The sequence below is a fragment of the Tiliqua scincoides genome, chromosome 5, assembly GCF_035046505.1.
Source record: "Tiliqua scincoides isolate rTilSci1 chromosome 5, rTilSci1.hap2, whole genome shotgun sequence".
In the NCBI taxonomy this organism is placed as follows: domain Eukaryota; kingdom Metazoa; phylum Chordata; class Lepidosauria; order Squamata; family Scincidae; genus Tiliqua; species Tiliqua scincoides.
This window is the reverse complement of record NC_089825.1, coordinates 328,306-355,003: the sequence shown is the minus strand read 5'-3', so window position 1 is coordinate 355,003 and position 26,698 is coordinate 328,306. Positions and strand designations below refer to the sequence as shown.

At 49.0% G+C, this 26,698-nt stretch overlaps 1 protein-coding gene across 1 annotated transcript in view; it reads right to left on the bottom strand.

Annotated features, from left to right (window-relative positions):
• AQP1 (aquaporin 1 (Colton blood group)) overlaps positions 1-25,141 on the bottom strand; it is a 28,582-nt gene extending 3,441 nt beyond the window's left edge. Inside the window, exons 1-3 of the mRNA XM_066626939.1 lie at positions 24,590-25,141; positions 2,925-3,089; positions 1,655-1,735 (exon numbers count right to left, since the gene is read on the bottom strand). Of these exons, the coding sequence (XP_066483036.1) occupies positions 1,655-1,735; positions 2,925-3,089; positions 24,590-24,979 (636 nt within the window). The 5' untranslated portion in view covers positions 24,980-25,141. The remainder of the gene's footprint in view (positions 1-1,654; positions 1,736-2,924; positions 3,090-24,589) is intronic.
• Positions 25,142-26,698: the final 1,557 nt, after the last annotated feature.

Here is a 26,698-nt window from a genome sequence, read left to right as displayed (position 1 = left end):
TGAAAGTGAAGAAGGCCAATTCTATGCTTGGGATCATTAGAAAAGGTATTGAGAACAAAACGGCTAATATTATAATGTAATAATATTGTACAAATGGTAAGGCCACACCTGGAGTATTGTGTCCAGTTCTGGGCACCACATCTCAAAAAAGACATAGTGGAAATGGAAAAGGTGCAAAAGAGAGCGACTAAGATGATTACGGGGCTGGGGCACCTTCCTTATGAGGAAAGGCTACGGCGTTTGGGCCTCTTCAGCCTAGAAAAGAGACGCTTGAGGGGGGACATGATTGAGACATACAAAATTATGCAGGGAATGGACAGAGTGGATAGAGAGTTACACTCTCACATAACTCTCACATAACACCAGAACCAGGGGACATCTACTAAAATTGAGTGTTGGGAGAGTTAGAACAGACAAAATAAAACTCCTTGGAACTCCTTGCCACAGGATATGGTGATGGCGTCTGGCCTGGACGCCTTTAAAAGGGGATAGGACAAGTTTCTGGAGGAAAAATCCATTATGGGGTACAAGCCATGATGTGTATGCGCAACCTCCTGATTTTAGAAATGGGCTATGTCAGAAGGCCAGATGCAAGGGAGGGCACCAGGATGAGGTCTCTTGTTATCTGGTGTGCTCCCTGGGGCATTTGGTGGGCCGCTGTGAGATACAGGAAGCTGGACTAGATGGGCCCATGGCCTGATCCAGTGGGGCTGTTCTTATGTTCTTAACTACAATTCCCAGGAAGCCTTGCAGGTCTCTTGTTATCTGGTGTGCTCCCTGGGGCATTTGGTGGGCCGCTGTGAGATACAGGAAGCTGGACTGGATGGGCCTATGGCCTGATCCAGTGGGGCTGTTCTTATGTTCTTAACTACAATTCCCAGGAAGCCTTGCAGGTCTCTTGTTACCTGGTGTGCTCCCTGGGGCATTTGGTGGGCCGCTGTGAGATACAGGAAGCTGGACTGGATGGGCCTATGGCCTGATCCAGTGGGGCTGTTCTTATGTTCTTATGTCCTTATAATGCTTTAAATGGATTTTCCTAAGCAATTGACTGAGGGCCCAATCCTGAACAATATTGTAAGGCACATTTATGGCAGTTAGCACTGACCCAGAGATCAGGGCAACACCACCCAGCGCTCCATGTGAGCGCCGGGCATTCCAGGGTGGGGGGAAGGTATGGTGGGGAGAGAACAGGGCAGGAAGGAGTGGCGCCATTTCGGGCAGCTCAGGATTAGGCTGTGAGGATTGAGCTGTGAAGCTGCTATCCTATGCACATTACTTAGGAGTAAGCCCCATAGTGAGATTTACTTCTGAGTGACTATGCATAGGATTGTGCCGTAAACATTACAACTGTAGATTATAATCAAACAATTCTTGTACATTCCTCCTGGCCCTGCAGTTCTTTATGGGAAAAGGAACTCCTCATCCTCTCTCCACCAAGAAAAAATAGGCTAGGCAAAGGGAAAACAGAATGATCTGGAAGGACTGGCTATAAACAACCAAAAGAACTGTAAATGAGAACCATGATAGAGCTCCAGCATGCTTCTCAAGCACACCTGTCTGAACTTCATACCAAGCATCTCTCTATCTCTCTCTCCCTCTCACTCACACACACAAGTAAGCATGCACCCATTTCACTGTTATGTTTTGAACATACCCAATGATTACTAAAGTTATTGGCCACCAATGCTGAACCAAAAGATCTGGCAGGATTAATTCCACAACCGGTGTAGTCAATCTGTGAAGAGGAAAAAGAAGGACAGTTAGGAAGAAGCACCAGTTTTACCAGAAATCAAGAACATTGCTGGTAATCCTAAACGAGCCGGCTGTCGTCACAGCACCTCTTCCGCTGGTGCTAACTGCCATAAAGCAGAAGCCAGGTACTGCTGGAGTGCCAGTGGGAAGGCTCCAGTCTTCCTGCATGCTCTGGAGTGACAAGAAGATGCCAGCAATGAAGTTAAGGTGGCAGAAGAGATGGGAGGGGCGGGAAGAACACAGGCAGGGGAGGGCAAAATAGGGCAGCAGTGTTGGGTGGGGGTGGGTTCCGTGGTTGCAGGAGCAGCTGCCAAATTCTAATTCTCTTCCCAGACCTGATTCTGTGGTGCAGGTCCACAAAGCCCTGCACCAGATATTTAGCCAGGGAAGGGATGGGGGGTTTCACCCTCCCTCTTCTCTATCCAGCCCACAGTCAGCCTCTTGTCCCCTGAAAGCCTCTGGCCCACTCAAATGAGCACAACCAGAACTGTGCTCTGGTTGCATCTGGAGGGTGTTCTGCGGGCCAGAGAGGTTGAATGAATGAGCCCATTCATTCATTTATTCAATCTTCTAAGTTCCATCTCTAATTTATTTATTAAAACTTCATATTTAAATTTTTTTCCCGGCCCTCCACACCACACCAGATATTTGATGCAGCCCTCTAGCCAAAAAGTTTGGAGACCCCTGGGCTAGGGCATCATCTGACCTTTTCACAGGACTCAAAAAACTCAGATATTGGCTGCCTGAGTTTTGCAACCATACATTCAAAATCCCTCTGGAGAACTCCAATATCATAGATTCACAAAGTGAAAAGGGTCCTTAGCTTTTTCCATGGGGAAAAAAACTCACAGCTCTCTCATGCATATGGAAAGTTATGTAAGTTTTGCACCCAAATGTGCAGGACATCTGTGGGGAATGCTGATTTCCACATGGGTGTCGGTTTTGGGCCTAAGGCACTTCCTCATCTCATTATACCCTGAACCAGAAAGCAAAAGAGAGCTAGGGGAGCAGCAGCTTGACAGCAAGAGACTTGCCCAGAGGCAGTTTGGGGGGGGGGGTTGCCTACCACCTCCACTCTCTTCTCAGAATTTTCTCCTCCTTGCCAGGGCTCTATATTATGAACTTGCCTTTTATCTTGGAAACCGAAGAATTTCTGAAGAGTTCATACTCACAGCAAGCAGATGGCCCAAAGCCACAGAAAGGCCAATGGCCAGCGGCGCTGAGCCCGAGACGTCGTTCCTCCTCCTGTCCGTCGTGGCAAGCACGCAGAGAACCAGCTGCAAAGTGGCGATGATTTCAATGCCCAGCCCTTGGCCTTGATTGATTCCATTTGCCAGCTGCCAAGGAACAAGACCAACCAGAGGACAAGTAAGTGTTCTTGATATCAGGAAGGCAAAGGAAACGTTAATCTAATCATCATCATTGCAGCAGAGAAATTTACACACACACCACACTTCAGTGGCAGAGCTGGTTCACACTGCTCTTTTGTCAGCTGATAACGAGCGCACGCCACGGGCCGGCTTTAAGCCAACTGGAGCAATTGCTCCCAACTGGGCCTGTGCCTAAGGGGGTCTCCTGCTGGTGTAATCTAGTCTAGTCTTGTATGCAGTTTTATATTAGAATGTGCTTAGACCCATGTGGTGCATCGCATGCACTTTCAAAGCCCGCATTTGGATTGCTTTCCATTCTACCTAGAGATATAAACTCTATAATAAAATTTATTTATATCTCTAAGATCCTACAGACCTTGGCTGCGAACTTGGAGCCCTGCAAAACCCTGCCAAAAATGTTTCCAGTTGGGACCCACAGCTCCTAAGGCCATGACCCAGAAGAGAAATCCTGACAGAAGAGAAAGACCTGCACTACCTGCCCCACCATCTGCCGTAATAATGAAATTGAACTGGATTGGGTGACAATCTAAAGACAGGAACACGGCTGGATCTGCTACTGTGACTCGCACCAACACACCCTGTTGGCCGTTTTTGCAAGGGAACCAGAAATGTCACCTGTGTCTAAGAGGATGAAAGTCAGCTGCAAGCACCCAGCCTTCGTGTCCTACTTCAGAAAAGCCCTAAACGTTCCTTCACACTCAGAGCTTTCTCAGAAGCTGCCAGAGAAATGAGCCCATAGAAACGCATAAATGCACACTTTTGTTCACCACAGGACCAAAACAGGTCCTGAAAAAGCTTCGTTTGATTCAGATCAAATGGGGACACGCTGAGTTGCAACCTGAACATACGCTGAGACTGCAATCCTGTACACATTTTACTTGGAAGTAAGCCTCATTGAATTCAATGGAACTTACTTCTGAGTAAACATACAAAGAACTGCCCCTCAAAGCCATACCGAAAAGAATTCTAGGAATGTACAAAACCTCCCTAGGTTTTGCCAGAGTGCTGGAGTAAAGACCCCGCCCATTCTTCAGTCTAAACAGTGACCCAACCTTATCGGGGCTGGGCAGCAAGTTGTGTTGGCACTGACTGCCGTAAAGTAGTCCGCGCCAGTCGTCAAAGGTGCTCTGGCAATCAGAGTATCCTGCTGCCAGGGCACTGAGGGGGAGGCTTCAGGCTTCCCACCCACACAAGTGGATCCCCAGCCGCTCACTAATCAAGGAAAGATGGCAGGGAAGTCAGGAGGGTGTAGTGGGGGTGGGCAGGCTGGGGGGGCTGGATTCGGTGGTGATCTGCCTCCTTTCTGGAGTTGCGCTATTAAAATTTGAGGAGACCCATAGCAGAACAGGAGGCTTACAGAGGTGCAATAGAATTTAGACCCCCTTTTGCCTCTGAAACCCCTTATCCACCCCCCTCCCTTGCTGGATACAGCATGCCCATTTTTGGTGCAGCTGCACCAGTGGGGGGGGGGGAGACAGGATGGGGCTGTAGTTCTCTGTTGTTCACATTTGCTTCCAAAAGCCATGTCGCTGTCCAGCTTGCTACTGCACAAGGCAGGGACAAATGCCCTGTTCACACCGCTAATTAGCTTGCCATAGCACTTGGGGTCATATTATTCAAACTTCCAACGTGTTGATCTGCAAACAGGCAGGTGTTGTTTTTTTTCCAATTCTGCAATAACATTTTAGAAACCTCTTATATCTGCACAGTTGTGAATGAGTGAATTTTGCTTTCAAAAGTGAAAAGGGCAGGTATTTATTACAGCCTTAAAAAAACTACACTGAAAAATCCTTCACTATGAACTTTAAGAAAAAAATTGTTTGGCTGTAGCACTCTGAAATAGCTTTGCATGATGCCATATTCGAGTTCTGTGCATGGCTGTGTGTCTACAGGAGAGTCCTTTGAAAGATTAACCTTTTTATTAAAGAAAAGTGATCTCATTTAGCAGGATGTTTGCCTTCACAAGACGCTGAGGCCATACATAGCATAGCAGCAACATGCTGAACTGATCTTATGCTGGGATTTAAAAAAAACAAACCCCACAGGAAATCGTGCTTGAAAATAATCTGCTCTCCTGAATTTGAGGTCTATTCAAATTTCCTGGAGATCAGTATTTCTGATGACTTCAGAGAAGTCTAAATGCTTTGATGCTTCGTGGAATGTTTTTATTTGCAGGTGTTTCTGAATACTTTGCTGTTTTTGAATTTCTGATTTAGCAGACTCTTTACTCATCTTCTTCTCTTCCAGTGTCCCTTTAGCAAGAGCCATACCTGGGCCTAGTAAGCGTCGTAACTCTTGGAACAAAATAACAGTAACAATAATTCACATACAATATGTGTTCACTGTCAGCACAAAGAATGTGCTTCGTTGGAACACGTAAGCCTCCCCTCCATAAACATTTTGCAGTCTGTCAAGATGGCAGCATCCCCTCAACTCACTGTTGCGCTGAAAGCATTCAGGGGACTCTGCACTGAGCCATGAGCTAGACTACCAGCCAGGCTCACAAGTCCATCCGACAAAAAACACGAGCTTCACCCTCCTATCTGAAATTAAACAGGTTCCTCCAGGGTGAGCTAACAAGAAGACAGATCTTAGCACTTCCATGGAAATTATGGGCCTAAAATCAGACTGATGGAGGAGGCAACAGCGGCAGAGGAAGGAAGGGAGAGGCCAGGGGAATGTGTGAACATAAACTAGTGTACACTTCAGACTTGTGTCCACTGAATAATGGCTCACTGGTCCCCACCCTGTGTCCAGTGGTACATGGCGAGGCCACCACATCAGCTGAAGCAACAGAAGACATAAGGACCAACCGGGTGGCTCCTGATGACTCCGGCAAGTGCCTCCATTGGCATGGGGACCCTTCAGTCAGGCATGCTGGGGTTGGGAGGGGTGGAGGCAAACAGGGAAACACGCACAGAAGCCCTGTTGCTGGCTTGGGATGAGACTAGTGACTGTACACTGGGCTTCTGGGGGCAGGTTATTCTCCTTTAGGGAGCTCTCCACAGGATTCAAGGGTGCTGAAAGAGCCAGCGCTGTGGAGGAAGAACTGGGTGCGGCCTAAACCCTCTCTCTGCACACCCTCTGAAGCCACGAGGGAACTGCTGTTCTGACTCTGTACTGAAGCCACAAGGGAACTGTAATGGAAGACCAGAAGATCATCAGGTGGACGATGTGGTGTTGACAGCGATTCCCATGTTTTGACAGCTGGTTGACAGCTCTGGGAAGGGCAGGGCTGGCTCCACAGCTGGAATCAATCAAGGCCAATGGAGACCTGGATGGACACCTGGGCTTCATTTGACCTGGATGGGACTTTGAATGGACATGGACTGAAGGGATGGCTCACCTGAGCCTAATTTGGACTTAATGGGACATACAAGGATAAAAGGCAGCTTCAGAAGGAGCAAAGCTACCTGACCCAGAGGGAACCTGACCAAGAGCTACCTGACCCAGACCTAAGGGAGAAGGGGACTGCCAGGACTCTGCTGGAGGACACAGGACTGCCTGCAGAAGGAGACACTCTGCTGGAGAGGCCACAGAGGAGGGACTCTGCTGCAGAAGACTGGACTGTGCTTTGGGATATTGAGCTGGAGTGGACTTGGACTGGAGGCTTTGGACCTTTACCCACTCAGTTAAGCAGAGTTTTGGGGAGGGAAAGCCTCTGGACAAGAGGAATTGCAGGGAGTGTCTGTGTTTGGAGCAATCAATTTAGTTAATTCCGCAAACTGATAAGGAGTTGCGTTTGTTTCTTTGCACACCACAGCTGTTGTTTCCAGAGATAAGAGGGGGTGTTAATTAGCCAAAAAGCGGCATTAGAAGGGAGTTGGAATATTTGGACGGGACAGGAACCTGGGGTCACTTCCTATCAGCATCCACAACTTGGTTTTTTGCAGAGATAAAGATTGCAGAGATAAAGATAAAGACAGGGTTAAACAAGGCCATGGTGTATATGATTAATTTTTGGAGAGAAAGGAGGGGAAGGGGCTTGGCTGAAATGCCCTTCAGCCCTTGGATCAGGTCGGCCTCCTTCCCACTGAAGCGGTGAGGCTGTTTCTGGACCATATCGCTGGGGGCTCCCATAATCAAATGCTTCTCTTCACAACAATTCCCTTCCTCCCAGAGAACAAGCATGCAAGGAAGACCAGGTTGGAGTCCTTCTCCACTGCATCTGACTTTTATGTGGAAGAAATCTCCCCACTCACCCCCCCCCCCCGAAGAACATTTGATTATGTGCTCTCCTGGCTCCATTGGGAGGTGGCACAGCCCAGAGACAAGCTGACACCTCCGTGAGAACCAGGCCATAGGCAGGGGATATGGTCTCCTGATGACAAGCTGGAGCACACACTCTTTGCATCTTGGTTACATAGACAAGTCCCAGCTCTTGTTGATTTTGCTTGCTGCCCATTTTGAAAACCTCACATAGGAATGTGGTTAACAAATAGCACATTTTGGATTTAGGACACTTCTTTATCTGCCTTTCTAAAGCAAAAGACAGAAACAGGAAACAGGAAATTAAAGTGGACCAAGGTAAACCAGGCTACATTCTTTCCCAGTGGCTAGATAGATTTTTCCCCACAAGAAATTTTAAATAAAGACAACAGGCGGAAAAGAACGGTTTTGATGAACATGACAATAACTATGCTGCTTGTTGCACAAGATGGCACTATGCACAGCACTCAAAGAGCCATTGGCTAGACAAGAGGCTCTCTGTGATTAATTTGTTTTTATATAAACTGGGATTGTTGGTTTCCTTGTCTTTTTTTTCTTTTTTTGGGCCAGTGTGGAAAATTCCACTAAGAACTGAGTCACGCACACTGAGATGGACTTGAAACCCTTGCTGTAAGACTGCCACACCTATATATGTTGCCAAGCTATCTCCCAAATGGAAAAATACAGCAGTAGGAATGGTCTCAGGGCGCGATTCTCCCTTAGGTTCAAGAGCCCCTGGGCTTAAATCCCAGGCAAGCCTGCCGGGGGGGGGGGGGGATGGGGAACTGCTCCCTTGTCTGCTCCTAGCTCTTTGGCAGACAGACTCTCTTCTTCTGCTTTACATGAAGAAGGCCGGGAGTCCAATCTCTAGTTTAGCTATTTTCAGCTAGTGTGTAGCAACACATTAGTGTGCCACCAAAGGTCCACAGGTGTGCTGTGTGGGTTTGGAGCACAGCGCCTAAAATGAAAAGCTCTTCCCAGTTCTGCAGCTCTGATTCTAGAGCAACTGTCTGTAGTAACAAATTGTCTCTCCTTCTTGCTGACAGTTCATTACTACAGGCAGTTGCCTACAAACAGAACCTGACAGAGTCTCCCAGAAGCCACAAATGACATAACAGGAGGCAAAGACCATAAAGGTCAGTCTGCCACAAGAGGAAAAGTGTTGAAAATCACCTGCTTCTAGTATCTCGACTTGACAAAGGTTTCAGAAAGCAGGGAAACTGTCTCCTTTCCAGAGACAGAGCAACACCCAGTCTAAGAAGAGAACATTGGTCTACACCAATGCTCTGACTCAGTATAAGGAAGCTTCCTATGTTCATATGAAAGGAACAGTTCCCTTATTATTCCTCCATGTGGCCATGTTATCTTAAAACAGGAGTGCAAAAATTCAGGCACTATGTACTCACTGATGCCAGAAAGCTGGGTCTGAGGAGTGATCCTTGGGCTGTGGAGCAAAGGTAGTGGGTCCCCGTCCCCCCCCCCCGGGCATGCAGCTCCCTGCTCCCTCTAATTTTCTTAGTCCTTCTCACGTTCATCTTCCAGACCAGGCTGGTTCATGAAAAGAGGATCCCTCCTCTCACCACCAGTCCTGGCTTCTAGATCCTCTTGCTGGCTCCAGGTTTATAAAGAAAAAGGATTTGCCCCACGATCTTTGAGGCTTGTCTACACACAACCATGTTGAGCGCCCTCTACAGAGAGTGGGGTCAAGCTGACTGCTCGTGTGCATTGCTGCCAACAGGACACTGGACTGGATGGAACTTGCATCTTTAATTCTACCTGATCACTTTATTTCCTTTCTTGGTTGTAGTTATGTGGATATTTGTACCCATCCCGCAAGACTCAAATTAACATCATGAAACAATCATTGTAAAAGGACTATGGTGATCGGGGTGGAGAGTCTTGAAACCAGAGCCTCCCTTCTTTCCCCTGATCTGCATCTATGCCAGTGCTAAAACCAGCAGTCTCCACTACCACTGAAAGGACAAAGCCATCCCGGAAGCCTCCCCCAGTAACAGAGAGGATCCCTCCAAGGCGTTCTTTGGCCATCGCTAGCTAATGCCCCGACCTCCACACCCTCCGTACATCCATCCAAAGCAGGGTGAGAAACTTGTCCTCTCTTTTGTGTGTCCTGGGGACATGACAGACTGTCAAGAGAAGAATTGTGTAAACTGGAAGTATATAAAACCCAAAGAAGAAGCTGGTGGCAGACTCAATTTCTGCATTCCTATGGATCTTTCATTCCCCACTGCCAGCAAGAGCCCATCCATTTCCTGAATTGTCTCATTTTGTCATTCCTTTTGTTTCTTTTGTGGGATAATTTTTTTTCGGGGGGGGGGGGGGAGGTCTGGGCATAAATCAGTATCCTTTTTGAAATTTGTGAATAAAACAGCATAAATTAACATGTTTAGCAATAACATCTGAAACATTTATTTAGTGCTGCATAGTCTGCTATCGCCACAGTTTATCAACTCTGTGCAGACATGGAAGTTGCTGTCAGGGACCTTCCCAGAACAATTTGCTCATAGCGGTGGAATTACCTTTGCCAGCAACATTTCACCTAAGGCAAAATTTAAAACAAATGTGAACACTCCTCCTCCTTGGATGGACCATGAGAGAAATTTCAGGGGGAAACAAAACAACTTTGCTGATTGGCACAATTTCTCAGGACTGTTCAACGCATACCAAACTGGAATACTAAGGGAGATGTCCAGCCTGCTTTAATTTAAAAATGAACATGATTAGGGACAATCCCACATATTGCTGGGATTCTGTGGTGCCAGGATCGCTGCAGTGCCGTCCAGGACACTGTCACTGGGCCATTCCCCCTGGCCCAGTTTACATGCTCAATGATGGGGCGCAACCCACAGTTTGGGAACCACTGCCACAGGAGATCGTGTTGAAGCCGAGCTGTGACTAGGCTAGCCTCCAACTAGATCCTAGGCTGTGACTAGGCTAGATCCTAGTTTTGACTAGGCGAGCCCCCAACTAGATTGATCCTCAAATTTTTGATACAGAACAGATGCTATTGCTACAGCTTGCCCATCAGATGCTATTGTTGCATCTTGTCCACCAAGCTGTTGCCCAAAAAACTTGGAATCTGTGGCATAGTTTCCTGCATTGAGGTCATTGTTTATCTAGGAAGACGTGATCCATCTTCCATTGAAAGGTACAGTTGTGACTGTTAACGGATTCCAGGATATACTTTGGGAAAACAAATGTGTTGCACATGGTTTGAGGGAATTTGGGGAAACTGACTCATCTTCACTAATGGAGGAAGCTGCAGAACAGAAGTAGGAGCGGGTGTGGTGAAGAGTGAAGAAAATTGTGAGCATGGGCCTGGGAACCCTGGGTGCAAATCACTCTCCAATACAACACTATCTATCTAGGTGGGTGTGGCTATGCAGATGGCGGGATCTGGCCATGCAAGTTTCAGTAGCTGGACCACCAGGAGAAGGGAGCAGGTTTAGCCCCCCAACTTTCCAGTGCTGAGGCAACCAGCCAATGGGGCACACACTGCATCACGGTAGGGGGGAGGACTCCTCAAGGGAAGACAACATTTGTTCCCTTACCCAAGGACTGCATTGGCACTGAGAAGCTGGAGAGGATTCGGCCATGATTCTTTCAGGCTTCTCTGTGCTGTCTGTCCAATGCAGCTTGCCCAAGCAGGCAGCAGAAGAATGCAGCCTTGGACCAGAAAAGGGGTGAAAACCATCCTGATTCCATTCCTGCTTGCTCCGGACAGCGGTGAGCACATACAGCTATCTGCAGTTTTTCAAATCTTCCAAGTCTCCCTCCTCTCCAAATAAATCCGTGGTAACGTTTTAGCATCAGGACCCAATTTTTATAATGACACTTATCCGGACCCACCTAGGTTTATGAGGCTTAAAAGAAAGGAGATCTAGGCGGAAATATTTTTATTTATTTACCTACAAGTAATATATTTATGTGTTTATTTATTTACCAAAAAACTCAATCCATTTCTCATTTCTCATAATGAAGCAGCCCTAATTAACTTTAATGAACGCTCTCCTTTCTTTCCCATTTCTTCCCAGCAAAAAAAAAAAAAAAAAAAATCTTCTGGGTTTCTTTATTAGGGTGCATCAATGAAGATACATTTAACTCTCTGTATTTACACCTGGTTGCAAACTGCAGGAGTTCAGCTCCTTGCAAACTGCAGAACCTGAGTTCTTTGCAGAGCAATTAGCAACTATCTTGCAAACTCCAGGAGCTGCACTGTTTGCAGGGTAATTAGCAGCTATCTGATTTTTGAATAGCCTCAGGGCTTGAGGCAATTAGTTATCTGATCTTGCCATCAGCTGTTTCATTAGAGACTTTCCCTGGCCTTTTCGACCCACCAAAAATCAGGTCACAACTTATCAGTGGATCCCGACCCACAGTTTGGGAACCACTGACATAGCTGGATGGAACAGCTTATGAGGAAGGAAGCCATTGTACAGTGTGAACAGGATCCAGCGGACAAAGCTACCTTGGAAAAACAAGAAAAAAGCACAGTACAATATACAGGCTTCAGTGCAGCTGACTTTCGAGAAGCGCCATGTGAGAGACTGCAGGCTGCCGAGTCAGGCTATGCTACATCTAGCTCAGTATCGCCTACTCTGACTGGCAGCAGCCTTCCTGGCAGTGGCCTTTCCCAGCCCTGCCCAGGGATGCCAGGGCCCGGACTTGAGGCCTTTTGCCTGCAAAGCAGGGGCTCTGCCAGTGGGCAATGCACCAGGCCCTGCATGAATAGATCAACCGTGCAAAAAGGAGGCCTCTGCCAGTTGGCGAGGAGCCACAGCACAGCGCTGGAACTACCTTCCCTGGACAGAAACGACCCAAGCAGTGGCGTAGCTGGAGGGGGCGGAGCAGCCAGTCTGGCAGGGAGGCTCAGTGCGGCCCCTCCCTTCAGAGCCATTCCCAGCGGGGGGAGCATTTGCTCCCAGCATTTGCTCCCCCCGCTGGGAATGGCTTCAAAGGGAGGGGCCAGACTGGCTGCTCTGCCCCCCCCAGCTACGCCACCGGTCCCAAGCGCAGTCTCTAGCATCTCTGGTGAAAAGGCTGGCTGCAGTAGCAAAGCTAGAGGGGGTGCAAGCACTAAGTTTTGCATGGAGCCACTCTCCTCTCAAGCAGTGTGAGCATCTGTCCAAGAGCAGAGCCTGAACGAAAACATTTAAAACAGGGAACCACAAAGGAGCCCGACTTAGAACAGTGTCGGGAGTATAAAGGTCATCACCAAGGACACATCCCAGGGCATCGGGCAGAGAAAGGCAGGATAATGTATTCAGGGACGCTGCAATGGGGCGACGCCATCACTCTGCCGTAAAAACCTTGTTTGTTCCACATTTGCCATGGCACCCTAAACAACCACAACTGTGTGTGTGTGTGTCAGCCGAAAGATGGGTTTCATCTTGCTGCATAAACAGTGTTCCTAACATAGCAACGACTTTGCCATTTCCAAACCCGCTATTTCCCTTGCTGTGCATCACTCCTCACTGGTCTTTTGCTGCTCAGGCTTGTCTTACTCAGGGAGGGATCTATTGAAAAAGAGCAAAAAGGTCCCATCGCCTTCCACTCAAAAACAGCCAAGATGTTTTAAGCTTTGTTCCCACAGAGGCGGGAAGGCTGAGTCAGAGCTGTACCACTTCGGACTGGGAATGAGCACCCTTTTCTGTCTAAAGGAATTTCACTGACTGGTTGTAAGCCAGCATATAAATAAACATCTTGTGACAGCAAGTTCCATGAGCTAAAAAATGCATTGTGTAAAGAAGCATTTTAGTTAATCTGTTCTCAATTCACAGTCCATCATTTTCATAGAAGGACCTTGAATTCTAGTATTTTGAGAGTGGGAGCAAAGTTTCATTCCATCCACTTTCTCCGTCCCATCCTTAACTTTATAAATGTGTAACACAGTGGTTCCTAAACAGGACCCACTGGTGGGTCGTGACCTGATTTTTAGTGGGTTGGCAAAGGGTGATGGAAAGATCAGATAACCAATTGCCTCAAGCCCTGAGGCTATTCAAAAATCAGATGCTGTAGCTGGTAATTACCCTGCAAAGAGCTCAGCTCCTGCAGTTTGCAAGCATGTGTAAATATAAGGAGATAATTGAGGTTCTTTTTTCTGGCTGCTATTATTACTTATAAATAAATAAATAAAATAAAATACTATTTCTTTCTAGATCTCCTTTTTTTAAGTCTGGTAAACTGAGGTGGGTCTTGATAGAGTGTCATTTAAAAGGTGGGTCCCAGTGCTTAAAAGTTTGGGAATCTCCGGTCTAACGTGACTCTTATATAATCATTTTTTTCCCTGACTTTTTCCCTGACTTTCAGTAAACATGCATAGGAGTGTACCATTAGTGAATTTTGTGTAGCTTTTCCACCTCTTATAATATCTCTTTTTCCGCTATTTTTTTCTCTATAAAGTCATTTGAGACATGAAAAGAGACCATAACAGAGGTGCCAACGGGTAGTTTTTCTCCATTAATAATGTTTGCTCTTTTGTCTTCATAAGAGGTCAAGCCTTTCAAGGGTTCATATTTCATACTTTTAGTAGCTGGCCCAGAACCACGGGTACTTATACTAAACTTGACTTTCGATAGAGTCCTGCCTCTAGTAATTCTGACCCTGCACAATGTGTGCAGTAAGCAAACACTGGGCAAGGCACCTTCAGCTTTCCCTTGACCTGCCCATGATTTTTGGCATATTTTGCTAAGTGCTGTTCTTTTGTTAGTAGCTTCCAGAGTGGTATCCAGTTCTGATTAGAGTTGTGTCCAAAAAATGCAATCATGCTTAGCACCCCCTGAAGTCAATGAAACAAGAGAGCCATGGCTACCTGAGGTCCTGTTAATTTCAGTAGCGCTTAGTCGAGACGCACTCTATTTGGCTCGATCTCAGAATGTTGCAGTCTGAACATTACAGGGCTGCCCTGTAGAAGTACCCGTGGTACTGGGCCAGCTACTAAAAGTATGAAATATGAACACTTGAAAGGCTTGGCCTCTTATGAAGACAGAAGAGCAAACATTATTAATGGAGAAAAGCTACCCGCTAATTGGCACCTCTGCTGAGGTCTCTCTTCATGTCTCAAATGACTTTATGGAGAAAAAAAATAGTGGAAAAAGAGAGAGATTATAAGAGGTGGAAAAGCTGCACAAAATTCACTAATGGTACACTCCTATGCATATTTACTGAAAGTCAGGAGGAAAAAAATGATTATATAAGAGACACATTAGACTAGAGGTTCCCAAACTTTTAAGCATTGGGACCCACCTTTTAAATGATACTCTATCAGGACCCACCTCGGTTTACCAGACTCTTAAAAAAAGGAGATCTAGAAAGAAATAGTATTTTATTTATTTATAAGTAATAATAACAACCAGAAAAAAGAGCCTCAAACAATTATCTCCCCCTATTTACACATGCTTGCAAACTGCAGGAGCTGAGCTCTTTGCAGGGCTGCCCTGTAATGTTCAGACTGTGACACTCTGAGATATATCCCGATAAAGTATGTCCTGACTAAGCACGACTGAAATTAACAAGCCCTCCCAGTACCCGTGGTGGCCACGCCCTGATGATGTGCAAACTACAAAGCTTTGCATTGCCAAATAAGGTGAATCTCTTGTTAAAAAAATCATTATGTTGCATCCATTGTCTTGTAGTATTACCAACTTTCTTTTCTGGATGAGATCCTGTGCCTTTAATAGCTGCCTGACATGCAGAAATACCAGAACAATCTTTTCCATCACTGTCTCTCCAGTGCTGGAAAAAGCACCTGTTGCTGAATTTCTGGCCCATTAGGCATACACAATCTCTGAGCATGAACTGGAGGTTGTCCATGACTTTGTGTACCTTGGCTCAACGATCTCCGACACTCATTCTCTCGATACCGAGCTAAACAAGCGCATCGGTAAAGCAGCTACCACGTTTTCCAGACTCACAAAGAGAGTCTGGTCCAACAAGAAGCTGACGGAACATACCAAGATCCAGGTCTACAGAGCTTGCGTCCTGAGTACACTTCTGTACTGCAGCGAGTCATGGACTCCTCGCTCACAACAGGAGAGGAAACTGAGCGCTTTCCACATGCGCTGCCTCCGACGCATCCTCGGCATCACCTGGCAGGACAAAGTTCCAAACAACACAGTCCTGGAACGTGCTGGAATCCCTAGCATGTATTCACTGCTGAAACAGAGACGCCTGCGTTGGCTTGGTCATGTCGTGAGAATGGATGATGGCCGGATCCCAAAGGATCTCCTCTATGGAGAACTCTTGCAAGGAAAGCGCCCTACAGGTAGACCACAGCTGCGATACAAGGACATCTGCAAGAGGGATCTGAAGGCCTTAGGGATGGACCTCAACAAGTGGGAAACCCTGGCCTCTGAGCGGCCCGCTTGGAGGCAGGCTGTGCAGCATGGCCTTTCCCAGTTTGAAGAGACACTTGGCCAACAGTCTGAGGCTAAGAGGCAAAGAAGGAAGGCCCATAGCCAGGGAGACAGACCAGGGACAGACTGCACTTGCTCCCGGTGTGGAAGGGATTGTCACTCCCGGATTGGCCTTTTCAGCCACACTAGACGCTGTGCCAGAACCACCTTTCAGAGCGCGATACCAGAGTCTTTCGAGACTAAAGGTTGCCAACTACAACTACAACTACATCATCATCATCATCATCATCATCAGGTAATTGTGAAGCCTCCTCCCCTAACTACAAAAAAAAAAGCCCCTGTTGCTGAATTTCTGGCCCATTAGCATACACAGAAACTGTATCAGGAGGAGTTGTCCCACACTCCCCACTGGAAAGGACCTGCTATGCTGCCCCCCGCCTTTTAACACATGCACAAAGCAGCTCTGTCCCAATTACCTATATGAGATTCCCCCTCCAGTGGTATAGCTAGAGGGGTGCAAAGCACTAAGTTCTGTGGGGAGCCTCACCGCAGCATGTAAGTGGCCCCTCCCCTTCTGAGCCATTCCGGGTGGGGGGGGGGAACAGAGGTAAATGCCTCTGTTTTGCTCCCTTCTCCAGGAATGGCTCCAAAGGGGAGGGGGGAGACCAGCTTGCACACTGCGGTGAGGCTCCCCCACAGAATTTAGTGCTTTGCACCCCCTCTAGCTACGCCACCGCCCCCTCCACTGCTATCAATCTCCCTCCTCCATCCATGCCAGATGTCAGCATTCCCTGAGTTTTCCTTCCACTTCAGTAGTTAGAATGTTTGCAAACATTCTGTGACATCACAGGCAGGTGAGAGCTCGCTTTCACCCATTTCTGTTTGTTTTCTACTTAGTGATACCCTCTACATGAGTAATGATGTTTTTCATGAGACATTTCGTGGCAGGTTCTGGGAAAAATCCACTTCCAGGCTGCGATGATATTTTTTTCTCCTGTGTCACGTTTAGCCTTCTCCTGTTCCTCTTTTCCACAGAACCATTTGAGGCTTTGTAAACTTCCTCCTCGTTTTCTCTGGCTGAAAACAACAGCTGGTGCCCAACCCATCTCCATGGAGACCCTTCCTCTTCTCCCATCTCTAAGCGTATGTCAGACTAGAAGGGAGTGCTTCTGTGTGATGTTCTTCCCCTTCTCATGGTAGTTTGTTTATAGATTTACAAATTGTTCAGCCTTCTCCAGGAAGGCCTTTGTTCCATTCGGCATAATTCGTCTATGGAACTCATTGCCACTGGATGCGGTGATGACCTCCAGCATAGATGGGGGTGGGGGACGAAAGAGATGTAAGAGAATTTGCCATAAGGACTGAGGCTGGCTGTCCAGTGCCACCCTGCATCATGCAAGAGTGGGAAAGATGTGCAGCTGTCTGGTCCTGGGCTGCTGGGTTTGGAGCCAAGGCAGGGCCCGAAGCACAGCTGGCTCTCTTTGGACATTTGGCTGCTGAGAGGCTTTGTGCCTCATCCCAGCCATTCACCCAGGCAGGGGATCATCTGAGCTTAGCTGGTCCCCATTTGGGAGCCAGGTAGGAATTTTTTGCTCTCCACCTGACTGACTGGGAGGATTTTTTTGCCTACCCCAGACTATATTGGAGGTGAGGAGCTCGTGCTGTTAGCCTGATTGACCACTTTGGCAGCTACAGTGAGGGGCAAGGAGTGGCGTTAGGGATTCGGTGTGTGCCCTAGGTCAGCAAGAGTAAGAGGGGAGGGCAGAACAGATCTCCAGAGGCTGTCCAGCTTGGGATGGACAAAGCAATGCAGCTGCCCTGACCCCCTTTCCAGGAGTTGGTGCTGAAAACATGGGGTCATCAGAAAGTGGCCCTGGGTTTGAGCCAGGATGGTCACGTCCAAGAGGGAAAGCAACAGTGGTGCCTGCCTCCTCCAGGGCAGGTGCCCGCACTACAAGGCAGAGGAGCTGCACGGAATTAGGATCCACTTCAGGTTGCATTCCATTATGAATTATAAGTGATCCAGTTCATACCAAAGTTGAACTTCTCTTGTGTTGGCTGTGGCGGGGAGTGGGTGTCGAGGCAATATGAATACCCAGGGCTTGTTGCAACCCCATATAGCCAACCCCCTATGCAAAAGACTTGGCCACTCCACCTGGCTACAACCTACAACCCAAGAGGTTTGTCACAGAATCTCTTGTGTGCTACCCGGTCTTTCAGGACCTGCTGCCAGTCAGCCTCTCTCCTCCAGCTGCTGTGCATGAAAAGGAGGGCGAAAAAGACCCTTCCTCTGGCCTGCTTTGACACGTGTCAGGCTCATCTAGGAAGGCTTACACACAGGAAACCTTGAAGACACCTCAGATTCAGGAGGCCTAAATGTTTGTGGTTATAGGAATGTATTCCATGTGACTTCGCTGTAGTGTTACAGGTTTATTTTTATATGAATTATTTCTTGCAAATTGTTATTATGTTGGTTTAATTTGTATATAACTTCGTACCCTGTGAAAGGTTTAGCTAACATGTGGAGCACCTCTCAGGTTCTCCTCTCCCTTTATGTGTGCGCCCATTTTTCAGAACTGTGTGTGTAATTTTTATAACGTGCGGAAAAATAAGAGAGCAGAGCTAAGGAGAAGCGAGATTCCATGCTCAGAGGCAGTCTACCTCGAATGTCCAGGGGCTGGGAGCACACACTGCAGAAGGGTTGCTATCAGCATCCTACCTGCCTGTGAGCTTCCCAGCGGCTACTTTTGGCTGAACCCAGCATGGGAATTTTTTTATGTTCCTGCACATCTGTGGAAATGTTTAAGGCTCAAGGGATGGTTAATAATATAGTTAGGAACAGAACAAACATCAAGCGACGTGGAGGAATCCAGGCTAAGGACAGCAGGGGGGGGGAGGCAGATGGCAGCTGACAGTTCAGTGTTCAGATATGTTACTCAAAGCTTAGTGTGGTGAGCTACATGAAAATGTGCTTTCTCCTCTCTCAGGGAGCCATTTTTTGTGTGCAGTTGCTTGTCCCACCCTGCAGGGATGACGGAAACGCAGGATCCCTTCTCTCCCCCTCCCAGCCCATCCAGCAACCCTCCTGTTCCAGCTGAATCAAGCCTTTCTTATTTTTAAAACATTTAATCCACTTCTACCCCCAGTTTCCTATAGCACAAACAAGGCTTATAAGTATATAAAAATTAAACCACCAAAACAACTGAAAGGTCAAAACGGCGGGGGGAGCAGTACAATATAAATAAAAACAAAAATGGAAGAATTGGAGGAAGCAGCAGAGTCAAAAGGCTGCTTAAGCAGGTGCCCAAACCTGTATCAGTGCAGGAAAAGGGAGCCCCATGGAGCTCCCTGCTAGGAAGACCGTTCCACGGTTTTGTCACCACCACTGAAAAGGCCCTGGTTCTTGCGGCTACCCCTGTACTGGAGAGGGAATGGAAAGCAGGTGCTTTTGCAGGCAGAACATCCCAGCTCCAAACCCGGCACACCAGTTAGCGCAATCAGGTGCAGGAGAAGGACCTCCCGTGGGATCCTGAAGAGTCCCTGGCAGTGAGAGTGGCCATGCTGTGCCGATGTCCTTCTCCAGCTGACGAGTGGCATTGACCCTTCCAGCCCAGCTGGCTGGTAGCAGCAATTTGGGTTCCTTGGCAGCAACGGTACCAAAAATCTCTCCTTTCCTGGAGCTGCACCGGAGGCCTCCCTCCTCCCCCTGCTGCCCCGCCCCACGGCACTGCCATTGAACTGTGGCTCACGTGAAACACCAAGCAGAGGCCACTCTGGGCTGTTGTTTCTCCTGAGGCCACCCAGCTCAGGAGTCTCTCGGGAAGGCCAAAGCATTTCAACCACATGGGGGCTTCTGTCCAGCAGAGGCAGGTGAGGCAGAGCCTCCCTCCCGGAGTCCTTCGAAAAGCAATGCAGCTGCTGTGTGAGGCACGCAAGCCCACGTGTCCTATGCTCTCCATGGTCTCAATGCTCTGTGCATGGGTTGTGAGTGCTTGCACTCCTCAAATAGTAAGCGGTGCTGCTTTTGAAAGGACTCCAGTAGGGAGGCTCTGCCTCACCTGCCGCCCCACTCACTGCATGTCCCTGCTGGACAGAGGAGACAGGTGGGTCCTTTTGGGTCCTGGTTTGCATTGGTGGAGTGATGGGGACTAAAAGCCAGGCAGTATATCTTTGAGAGGGGGTGCCTGCTACTTCACCTCCCCCCCCCCCAGTTCCTTTGTGATGCCTGAGTTGGTTTTGCCCCGACTCACAAGGACCATCCTGTGTGCCCCCCCCCAAGCGCATCTTTCTAACGGAGCAAAGGAAGAAGTCCCTTGCATGTTTCCCCCACCCACCCCCATCCCCACCTGACTGATGAGGCCCTGCAGGCTCCTGTCCTGCAGAGTCAGAGCCCAGCCCAGGGAAGCGACAGGCTTAGAAACTGGACCACACACTGTCACCAGCTACAAACAAACAAGCGCGCTTCTGATCCAGGGCAGGTTCGTGATCATGGGACCAGTGGCATAGTTAGAGGGGGCAAAGCACTAAGTCCTGCGGGGAGCCTCACTGCGGCATGCAAGCAGCCCCTCCCTCTCCCCTTTGGAAGCTCCGAAGGTGAGGCTCCCTGCAAAACTTACTGCTTTGCACCCCCTCTAGCTATGCCACCGGGTATGAGCACCAGGATTGGAGCTGTGGGCCAGGATAAAACATGAAGCCTCCCCAGCATCCAGCATCAGGGAACCCTGTGCTCCCCCCCCCCCCCACACACACACACACCTTCCTGGAGCAAAGACACAACACAGATTTTGGCACTGACGGGGGCAAGGTGGAGGCCCCACTCCTGTGGCTGCTGCTGTCTTCTGCCTCCCTTCTGCATGCCATGGCATTGTCCTTCTCTGCTGCTCAGTCACTGCTGTTGCCTTGGGGTCCTCCTCCTCTCCTGGCAGGGAAGCAGAGCACCTCACAGCCAGGTGCCCAGGGTGGAAGTGGCACCACTTTCTCCCACCTCAAGCACAGGATGGGGCACTTGATTTCCCAGCCGGAGGAGGAGGCAGCTCAGGCAACCAGGCAGCCTAAAGAGCAGGGAGGGAGGGGCCTGATTTACGGGGATGTTTCTGAAAAGAAACCGCAGCACTGCTGCATTGGATCCTGTTGGTCCCGCAGCGCTCCAAAGCCTCCTTCCCCAGGATCACAGGGAGGGATCTTCCTCAGCCCAGCCGGTGGAGTTCCCTCTTGTGTGAAGATGCCAAGAATCAAACCTGGGATCTTGGACATGCAACACTTGGAAACAGTTGAGAAGACCTGGGGTGGCCCCACCCAAATTTCACTTAAAGAAAAACTTCTAGATGAACTTTGTATTCCTGCTCAGGGGAAAAAAATGGTTGTACCGCTCAGTTCTCTTGACCTCTAGACCTGGTATGGCTTCAGGCACAAGCAAGCAGCCCCGGCTGTTGGCCATCAGTCGGCTTCATTGTGAACACGCAAAGCTGCCTCCTCTGGGATCGATCCGCGGTTCCCTCTCGCCCAGCCTTGTCTCTGCTGACTCTACTCCAGGGTCTTAGGCAGAGGCCTTTCCCCACCACCTGCCGTCCTTTTTGGGAACGGTACCTGGGACGTTCTGCACGGAAATCACAAATGCCTTCACTGTTAGGGCTTTTCATGGGTGCTTCTGGTGCCCAGTGATTTATGAACCCAGAGCTGGATTTATGAAGAAATGGTCCAAGAATTTTTTTTTTAAATTCTAGTTCCAAAGCACTTTGCACAAGACAAGTGTCAGTGCTGACATTTCCACCTGCAAGTCTTGAAGTATGTGGGTCCTCATTTTGCTGTATTTGTTGCATATCAAGGGTGGGTGTCGCCGAGAAAGGCTGGCACCACTGAAAGCTTGGCATGAAAGCAACAAGGCTGTGCTCTAAATGGCACCTGTCAAAGCACTGTAGGAACTGCACCTTCATTTTGTGAGAATGGCATGCTCGTTTGCAACCCTCATCTCCTCCTCCTCAGGGCATCAATGCTCAAACTGTCTGGTCCTTGTGGCCCAGGTGCTCCGTTGCCAGGGCTCACCTGGGCCTCTGTTCTGCCGAAGCTCCAACCTGAGGGGCTTGCATTGGGAGGTTTCTTCGACCCCATTGAAGGCAGCCTCTCTCCACCCAGCAACACTGACCAGATGTTTAAACTCTGTAGTAGCCATAGATCGCTTAAGCCAAGTGTAAATGTTTTAAGATCCGAAGCCAGAATTGTGCATTGCTGTGCAGGACAAAAGCCAGCTGGGTGAGCAGATGGGGCTGAGGTGGGACTTGCAATGTTCAAAGAGCACAGTGGCCTGAACTCCAATGAAGCAGAGGACCACAAGTCTCTCCATGGAGGGTTAAGCAAACCAGCTGCTTACAGCAGCCTGAAGCAGGCCGTGACTGAGGAAAGGAGATGTCAGTAGGGAAGCAACACATTTATCTTCTCCCTCCCCTGTCCCTTTTCAGCTGCAAACGGCCCCACCCCAGTTGCTTTTCCACCCACAGGGGATGACATGCAGGGGACATGGCATGGCCCTGCATCTGTCCCAGCGGCATAGCTAGAGGGGGTGCAAAGCACTCAGTTTTGCAGGGAGCTGCACCATGGCAAGCAAGGGGCCCTTCCCCCTCCCCCACAGAGCCCTTCCAGGCGGTGGGAGGTGTTTGCCTGGAATGGCTCCAAAGGGGAGGGGAGGAGCCCCTTGCATGCCATGTTGGGGCTCCCTGCAAAACTTAGTGCTTTGCACCCCCTCTTGCTACACCACTGATCTTTCCTCACTCAGCCTGGGGCAATGTGGGGGGGGGGCTTTCCCTCTGCTGCCATTTAACAACTTCACCCTCCTGTCTCACCAGCTGAACTGACAGCTTTAAAGGGACAAAGAATGGCTGGATTGCTGATTTTGATGCTTTACTCCGCAGGTGTGCTGGGAAGAAGCTGCTGTTCACCTGGGGCAGACAGACATGGCCAGGCAAATCTAGGGGTTCCTCGCTCTGTATCCATATGCATCAGCATTTTAAGTTGCATTTCAAACAACCCTTCCCCTAAGGAGCAAAGGGCAATATACACAGTTCTCCTCTGCCCCTTACATTCACAACAACCCTGCGAGGTTAGTTTGGCGAAGATATGGCAACTAGCCCAAGGCGGTTCAGGGCTGAGAAGGGATTCAAAGCTCTTCTTTACTAACATTCAGCAGTCTAAGCACTCTGCCTCACTGGTGCTCCCCTGGGTACAAGTTCCTGCCCATTCATGTGAGGAGCGATGGCTGAGTTCAGTGCCCAAATCCTTCTTTGCATACATATTTCCCCCATCAGTAAAGAGAAGGGAGAAAACCCACGACACCGGGCAGCACAATCTGAGCTTGCAATTGGAGCCTCTGGCTGTTGTCCTAAGGTTCTAGGTCAGTCTGTGTGGTCTCAGGGCTTCCCCAAGACTCTTTTGCAGGTCACGGGGGTTGCAACCGTACACAAAAACCACGATGGGGGCAGCCAAAGTGTAAAAATGAGATCTGGCAGCAGGTCTGGAGAAAATGCACCAGACAAAATTCTGCCAGCAGTGCAGCCCCTGAAAGATACAGGAGCACACTCAAGCTCTAGATCGGGCAACCTGTTATCTTAATGGTTTTGGAGAATGAACATCTCTGTTTCACAGTCAGCTGGGCAAGATCAGGTACAGTGTCTGTGCAGTTGCCTGAGGCAAAGGGAAACTATTACCCAGTTTACATATTCATAGTTTTGGGCACTATCTCTTGAACCATTAAAAGAACGGAATGCATCACTTCCAGTGGGTAGCTACAGGGGCTGCAAAGCACTAGGTTTTGCAGGTGCCTGAATGTGCCACGCAAGCAGCCCCTCCCCTTCAAAGCCATTCCAGACAGTGGGAATGAAATGGAGGCAATGCTTTGCACCCCCTCTAGCTATGCCACTGGTCACATCAAAAACCATCTGAAACAACATCTGAAAGACTAACAGGCGGTGGGCAGAGAAATGATGAGGGCGGCCAGCCACCCTCTTGCCTGAAGAACTGACAAGTGAGCACAAAGTTAGCTGGGAAAGTTGCCCCTGCTATCAAGAGGCAGTAGTATTTCCCTGTTGAATTTCTGCCTGTTGTGCAGCTATTGAAGGCACAGGTTCCCAGCCAGATAAAAGGTGGAAACCTGTCCAAGAGCCCAGAATGTCATCAACATGCTACTCAAGAAGTCCCTCGTTTTGATGTCATCCCATCCAACCTCTTTTAGAAAGCAAAACTTTCTGAACAGGGTTCCCAATTTTCTCCTGGTTAGGATCCTGTGTCTTTAAGAGTTGTGTGATGGCAAGCTGAATTTCAGGAGGTGAAGCTCTTTTTCAGCAAGAGGGAGTTCAGGGATCCTGTACAAGAAATCATTCTGTAAGAGGGTGAATTTCCAGCCGGTGCAACTTTTCTCTCATGTTGGCAAGCCAAGCTAAAAGGCATAGCAGCCCTGTTCTCTCTGCATCTAGACAGGAAGGGAAAAGTCCTTCACCTTCTGAATTTGTTTGCTTGTCACAGAATGGAAAGCACAGAAACAGTGTCAGGGAAATATGGGCAGCCTTCAAACTTAGGCAGCCGGCTTTGCAACTGTGCAATTCAACAATTGTTGGACAACAGAACTCACAACCTCCACTTGCTTTACATAAGAGGCGGAAGGATCAGTTTTAACTGGCCTGCACAAAATCAATGGCCAAGTGATTGACTTCCACCCGAGCATGTGGAAGATCACACCCAATGTGATTTAAACCATCACCACCCAGAGAAAATCGCACTCAATAGGGCTGCTGGTCCTAAGTTGAAAAGGCTGTTTCAAGGCATGCACAGACCCAGGAAGAACAAGCACGAAGCAGACATTCAGTACGATCCTCTTACCTGATTGAGCCCAAGTAAGTTATCCGGCAGGGAGGAAGTGACGCCGTAGAGAATCGCTGTGGCCACCACCGACCCCAAGCACTGGGCGATGATGTACATGACCGCTCGCAAGATGCTGATCTGACAGCTGAGGAGCAGGCCCAGGGTCACTGCTGGGTTCAGGTGGGCCCCGCTGATGTGGCCCACACTTTGGGCCATGGTGGCGATAGACAGCCCGAAAGCCAGGGAGACTTTGACATTGTCTTGAGTGGCATTTGCAGGCCGGCCGTCCGACAGGGGGAAGTTGAAGCCCAGAGCCGAGCCAATACTGATGAAAATGAAGAGGCTCATGGCGAAAAACTCTGCCACCACTGCGCGCCAGAACATCTTCTTCTTGAATTCACTTGCCATGGTTCCGTCTCCTCCTGGCCCTTCTCTCTCTCCTCTCTGTCTTCTCACCCACGACTTGCCCTTCTCCACAGGCTGAGAAGTGCACCAGAGAAGCCGAGTGCTCCAATTATTTATAGGGCGTTGGGTGGTCGGTAGGAGGGGAAGGGTGTTGCACAAAGGCAGGAAAAAGCATTAGCGTGAGGCTGACTGTTCTCCTGATGCAAGGCACCAGTTGCCTGCCAATTTTTTTCCCCTTTTTTTGTACTTCTTCCCTGGCTTCTCCCGCCCCGACAACTTCCACTCCCCCATCTTCCTTAGCAAACTCTGATCTGTGCTGCAGTTTTTTTTTCCCCTTCTCAAAAAGGCTTTCAAAGAAATCCTGCTTAAAAGAGGGATCGGGAGTGCCTGCCTGAGGAATTCTGAGCATCCTTCTCTTGCTCTCCAGTTAGCCTGATGCAGCAAAGCACCCAGAATGAGAGCTCTTACAGGACTTCTTAATGGAACTCGTTAAACCCCCGATATGTTCAGGTGCTGTTTTGTGTGTGCTCTTTCAGGAAACAGGAGGGACGCTTCACAGTAATTGAACGGGGCTGCTGTTCAGAATGATGAGAGTGCTGGGCTTTGACTGGCGAGTCCTGGATTCAAATCCTGCTACATCCATGAAATCTCTCAGCCTCACTTACCCCACAGGGGTGTGGTGAGGGTAAAAGGGAGGGGATGAAGAATCAAGCACAAGCCTGAAGAGGAAGGAAGTGATCAATGTAAAATGCTTTTCTTTTTTTTCCCCTTTTAATGTCTTTGGTCTCAGGGGTGAAAAAGTAGGGGGCTGAGGACTGCCACTTCAGCAAAGGGACAACTTTTGGGAATTGTGTTCTTAACCGTAAGGGGTGTCCATTGTGCTCTGTGGGGGCTCCCATATTTCTAAACTGTGTGGCAGTGTTTTTGAAGGGGATCCCCTTAGGATAAACCACTGCTAGCACCACCGCCTGATTTGAACTGGAGGGTGTGTGCAGAGGAGGAACTGCAGGATTCCCTTTTGTGAAATCAGCAAATCTGGTCCCAGCTCAGATGACATCTGTTTCCTACCTCTCTTCCATAACGGAGCGCATCGCGGTGCTGCGCCAGGGACGTGTGGTGGCTGGGGAGGCAGGTGAGGCACAGCCTCCCTGTTCAAGTCCTTTGGAAAAGCGCCACTGTGCGCTCCTGGTGGTTCCCAGAGTTCCCAGGTAGTCTTCCATCCTGGGACCCTCAGACCTTTATCAGCATCTCTCACGTGTCTTCATGCCACAGCCTGCTGCTAGAGAGAGTCTTCAGGAGACCATCTGGTGCTGGTGGGAGGCAGAGGAGCTTCCCTACAGCACCACTTGACATTAGTGGTGCCCCCAATGATGTTTCCTGTGCTCAAGGCTGGCCCATATACGAGACCAACTGAGACTCTTGCCTCAGGCAGCACTTTTGTTGCGGTTGCCAAGTTTGTCCACTGACTCACCCCCACGGCTCCTCTAGCTACCTGGATTACAAGGGGGTGGGGAAGAGGAAAAAAGGGAAATTGTGAGCTAGAATGCTCCACTTCTTCTCCTGCTCTTTCCCCTTTTTCAATGCAGGGAGCAGGGGGAGGAGGAGAATCCCCCCTTGAGGAGGCCAGAACTTGACAGGCCATCGCAGCTGCTTGGAGATCTTAGGGCTGGCCCCATCTGTGACTTTCCTGGTAGAGATGAGCACCCCCAAAGGGGGTATCTT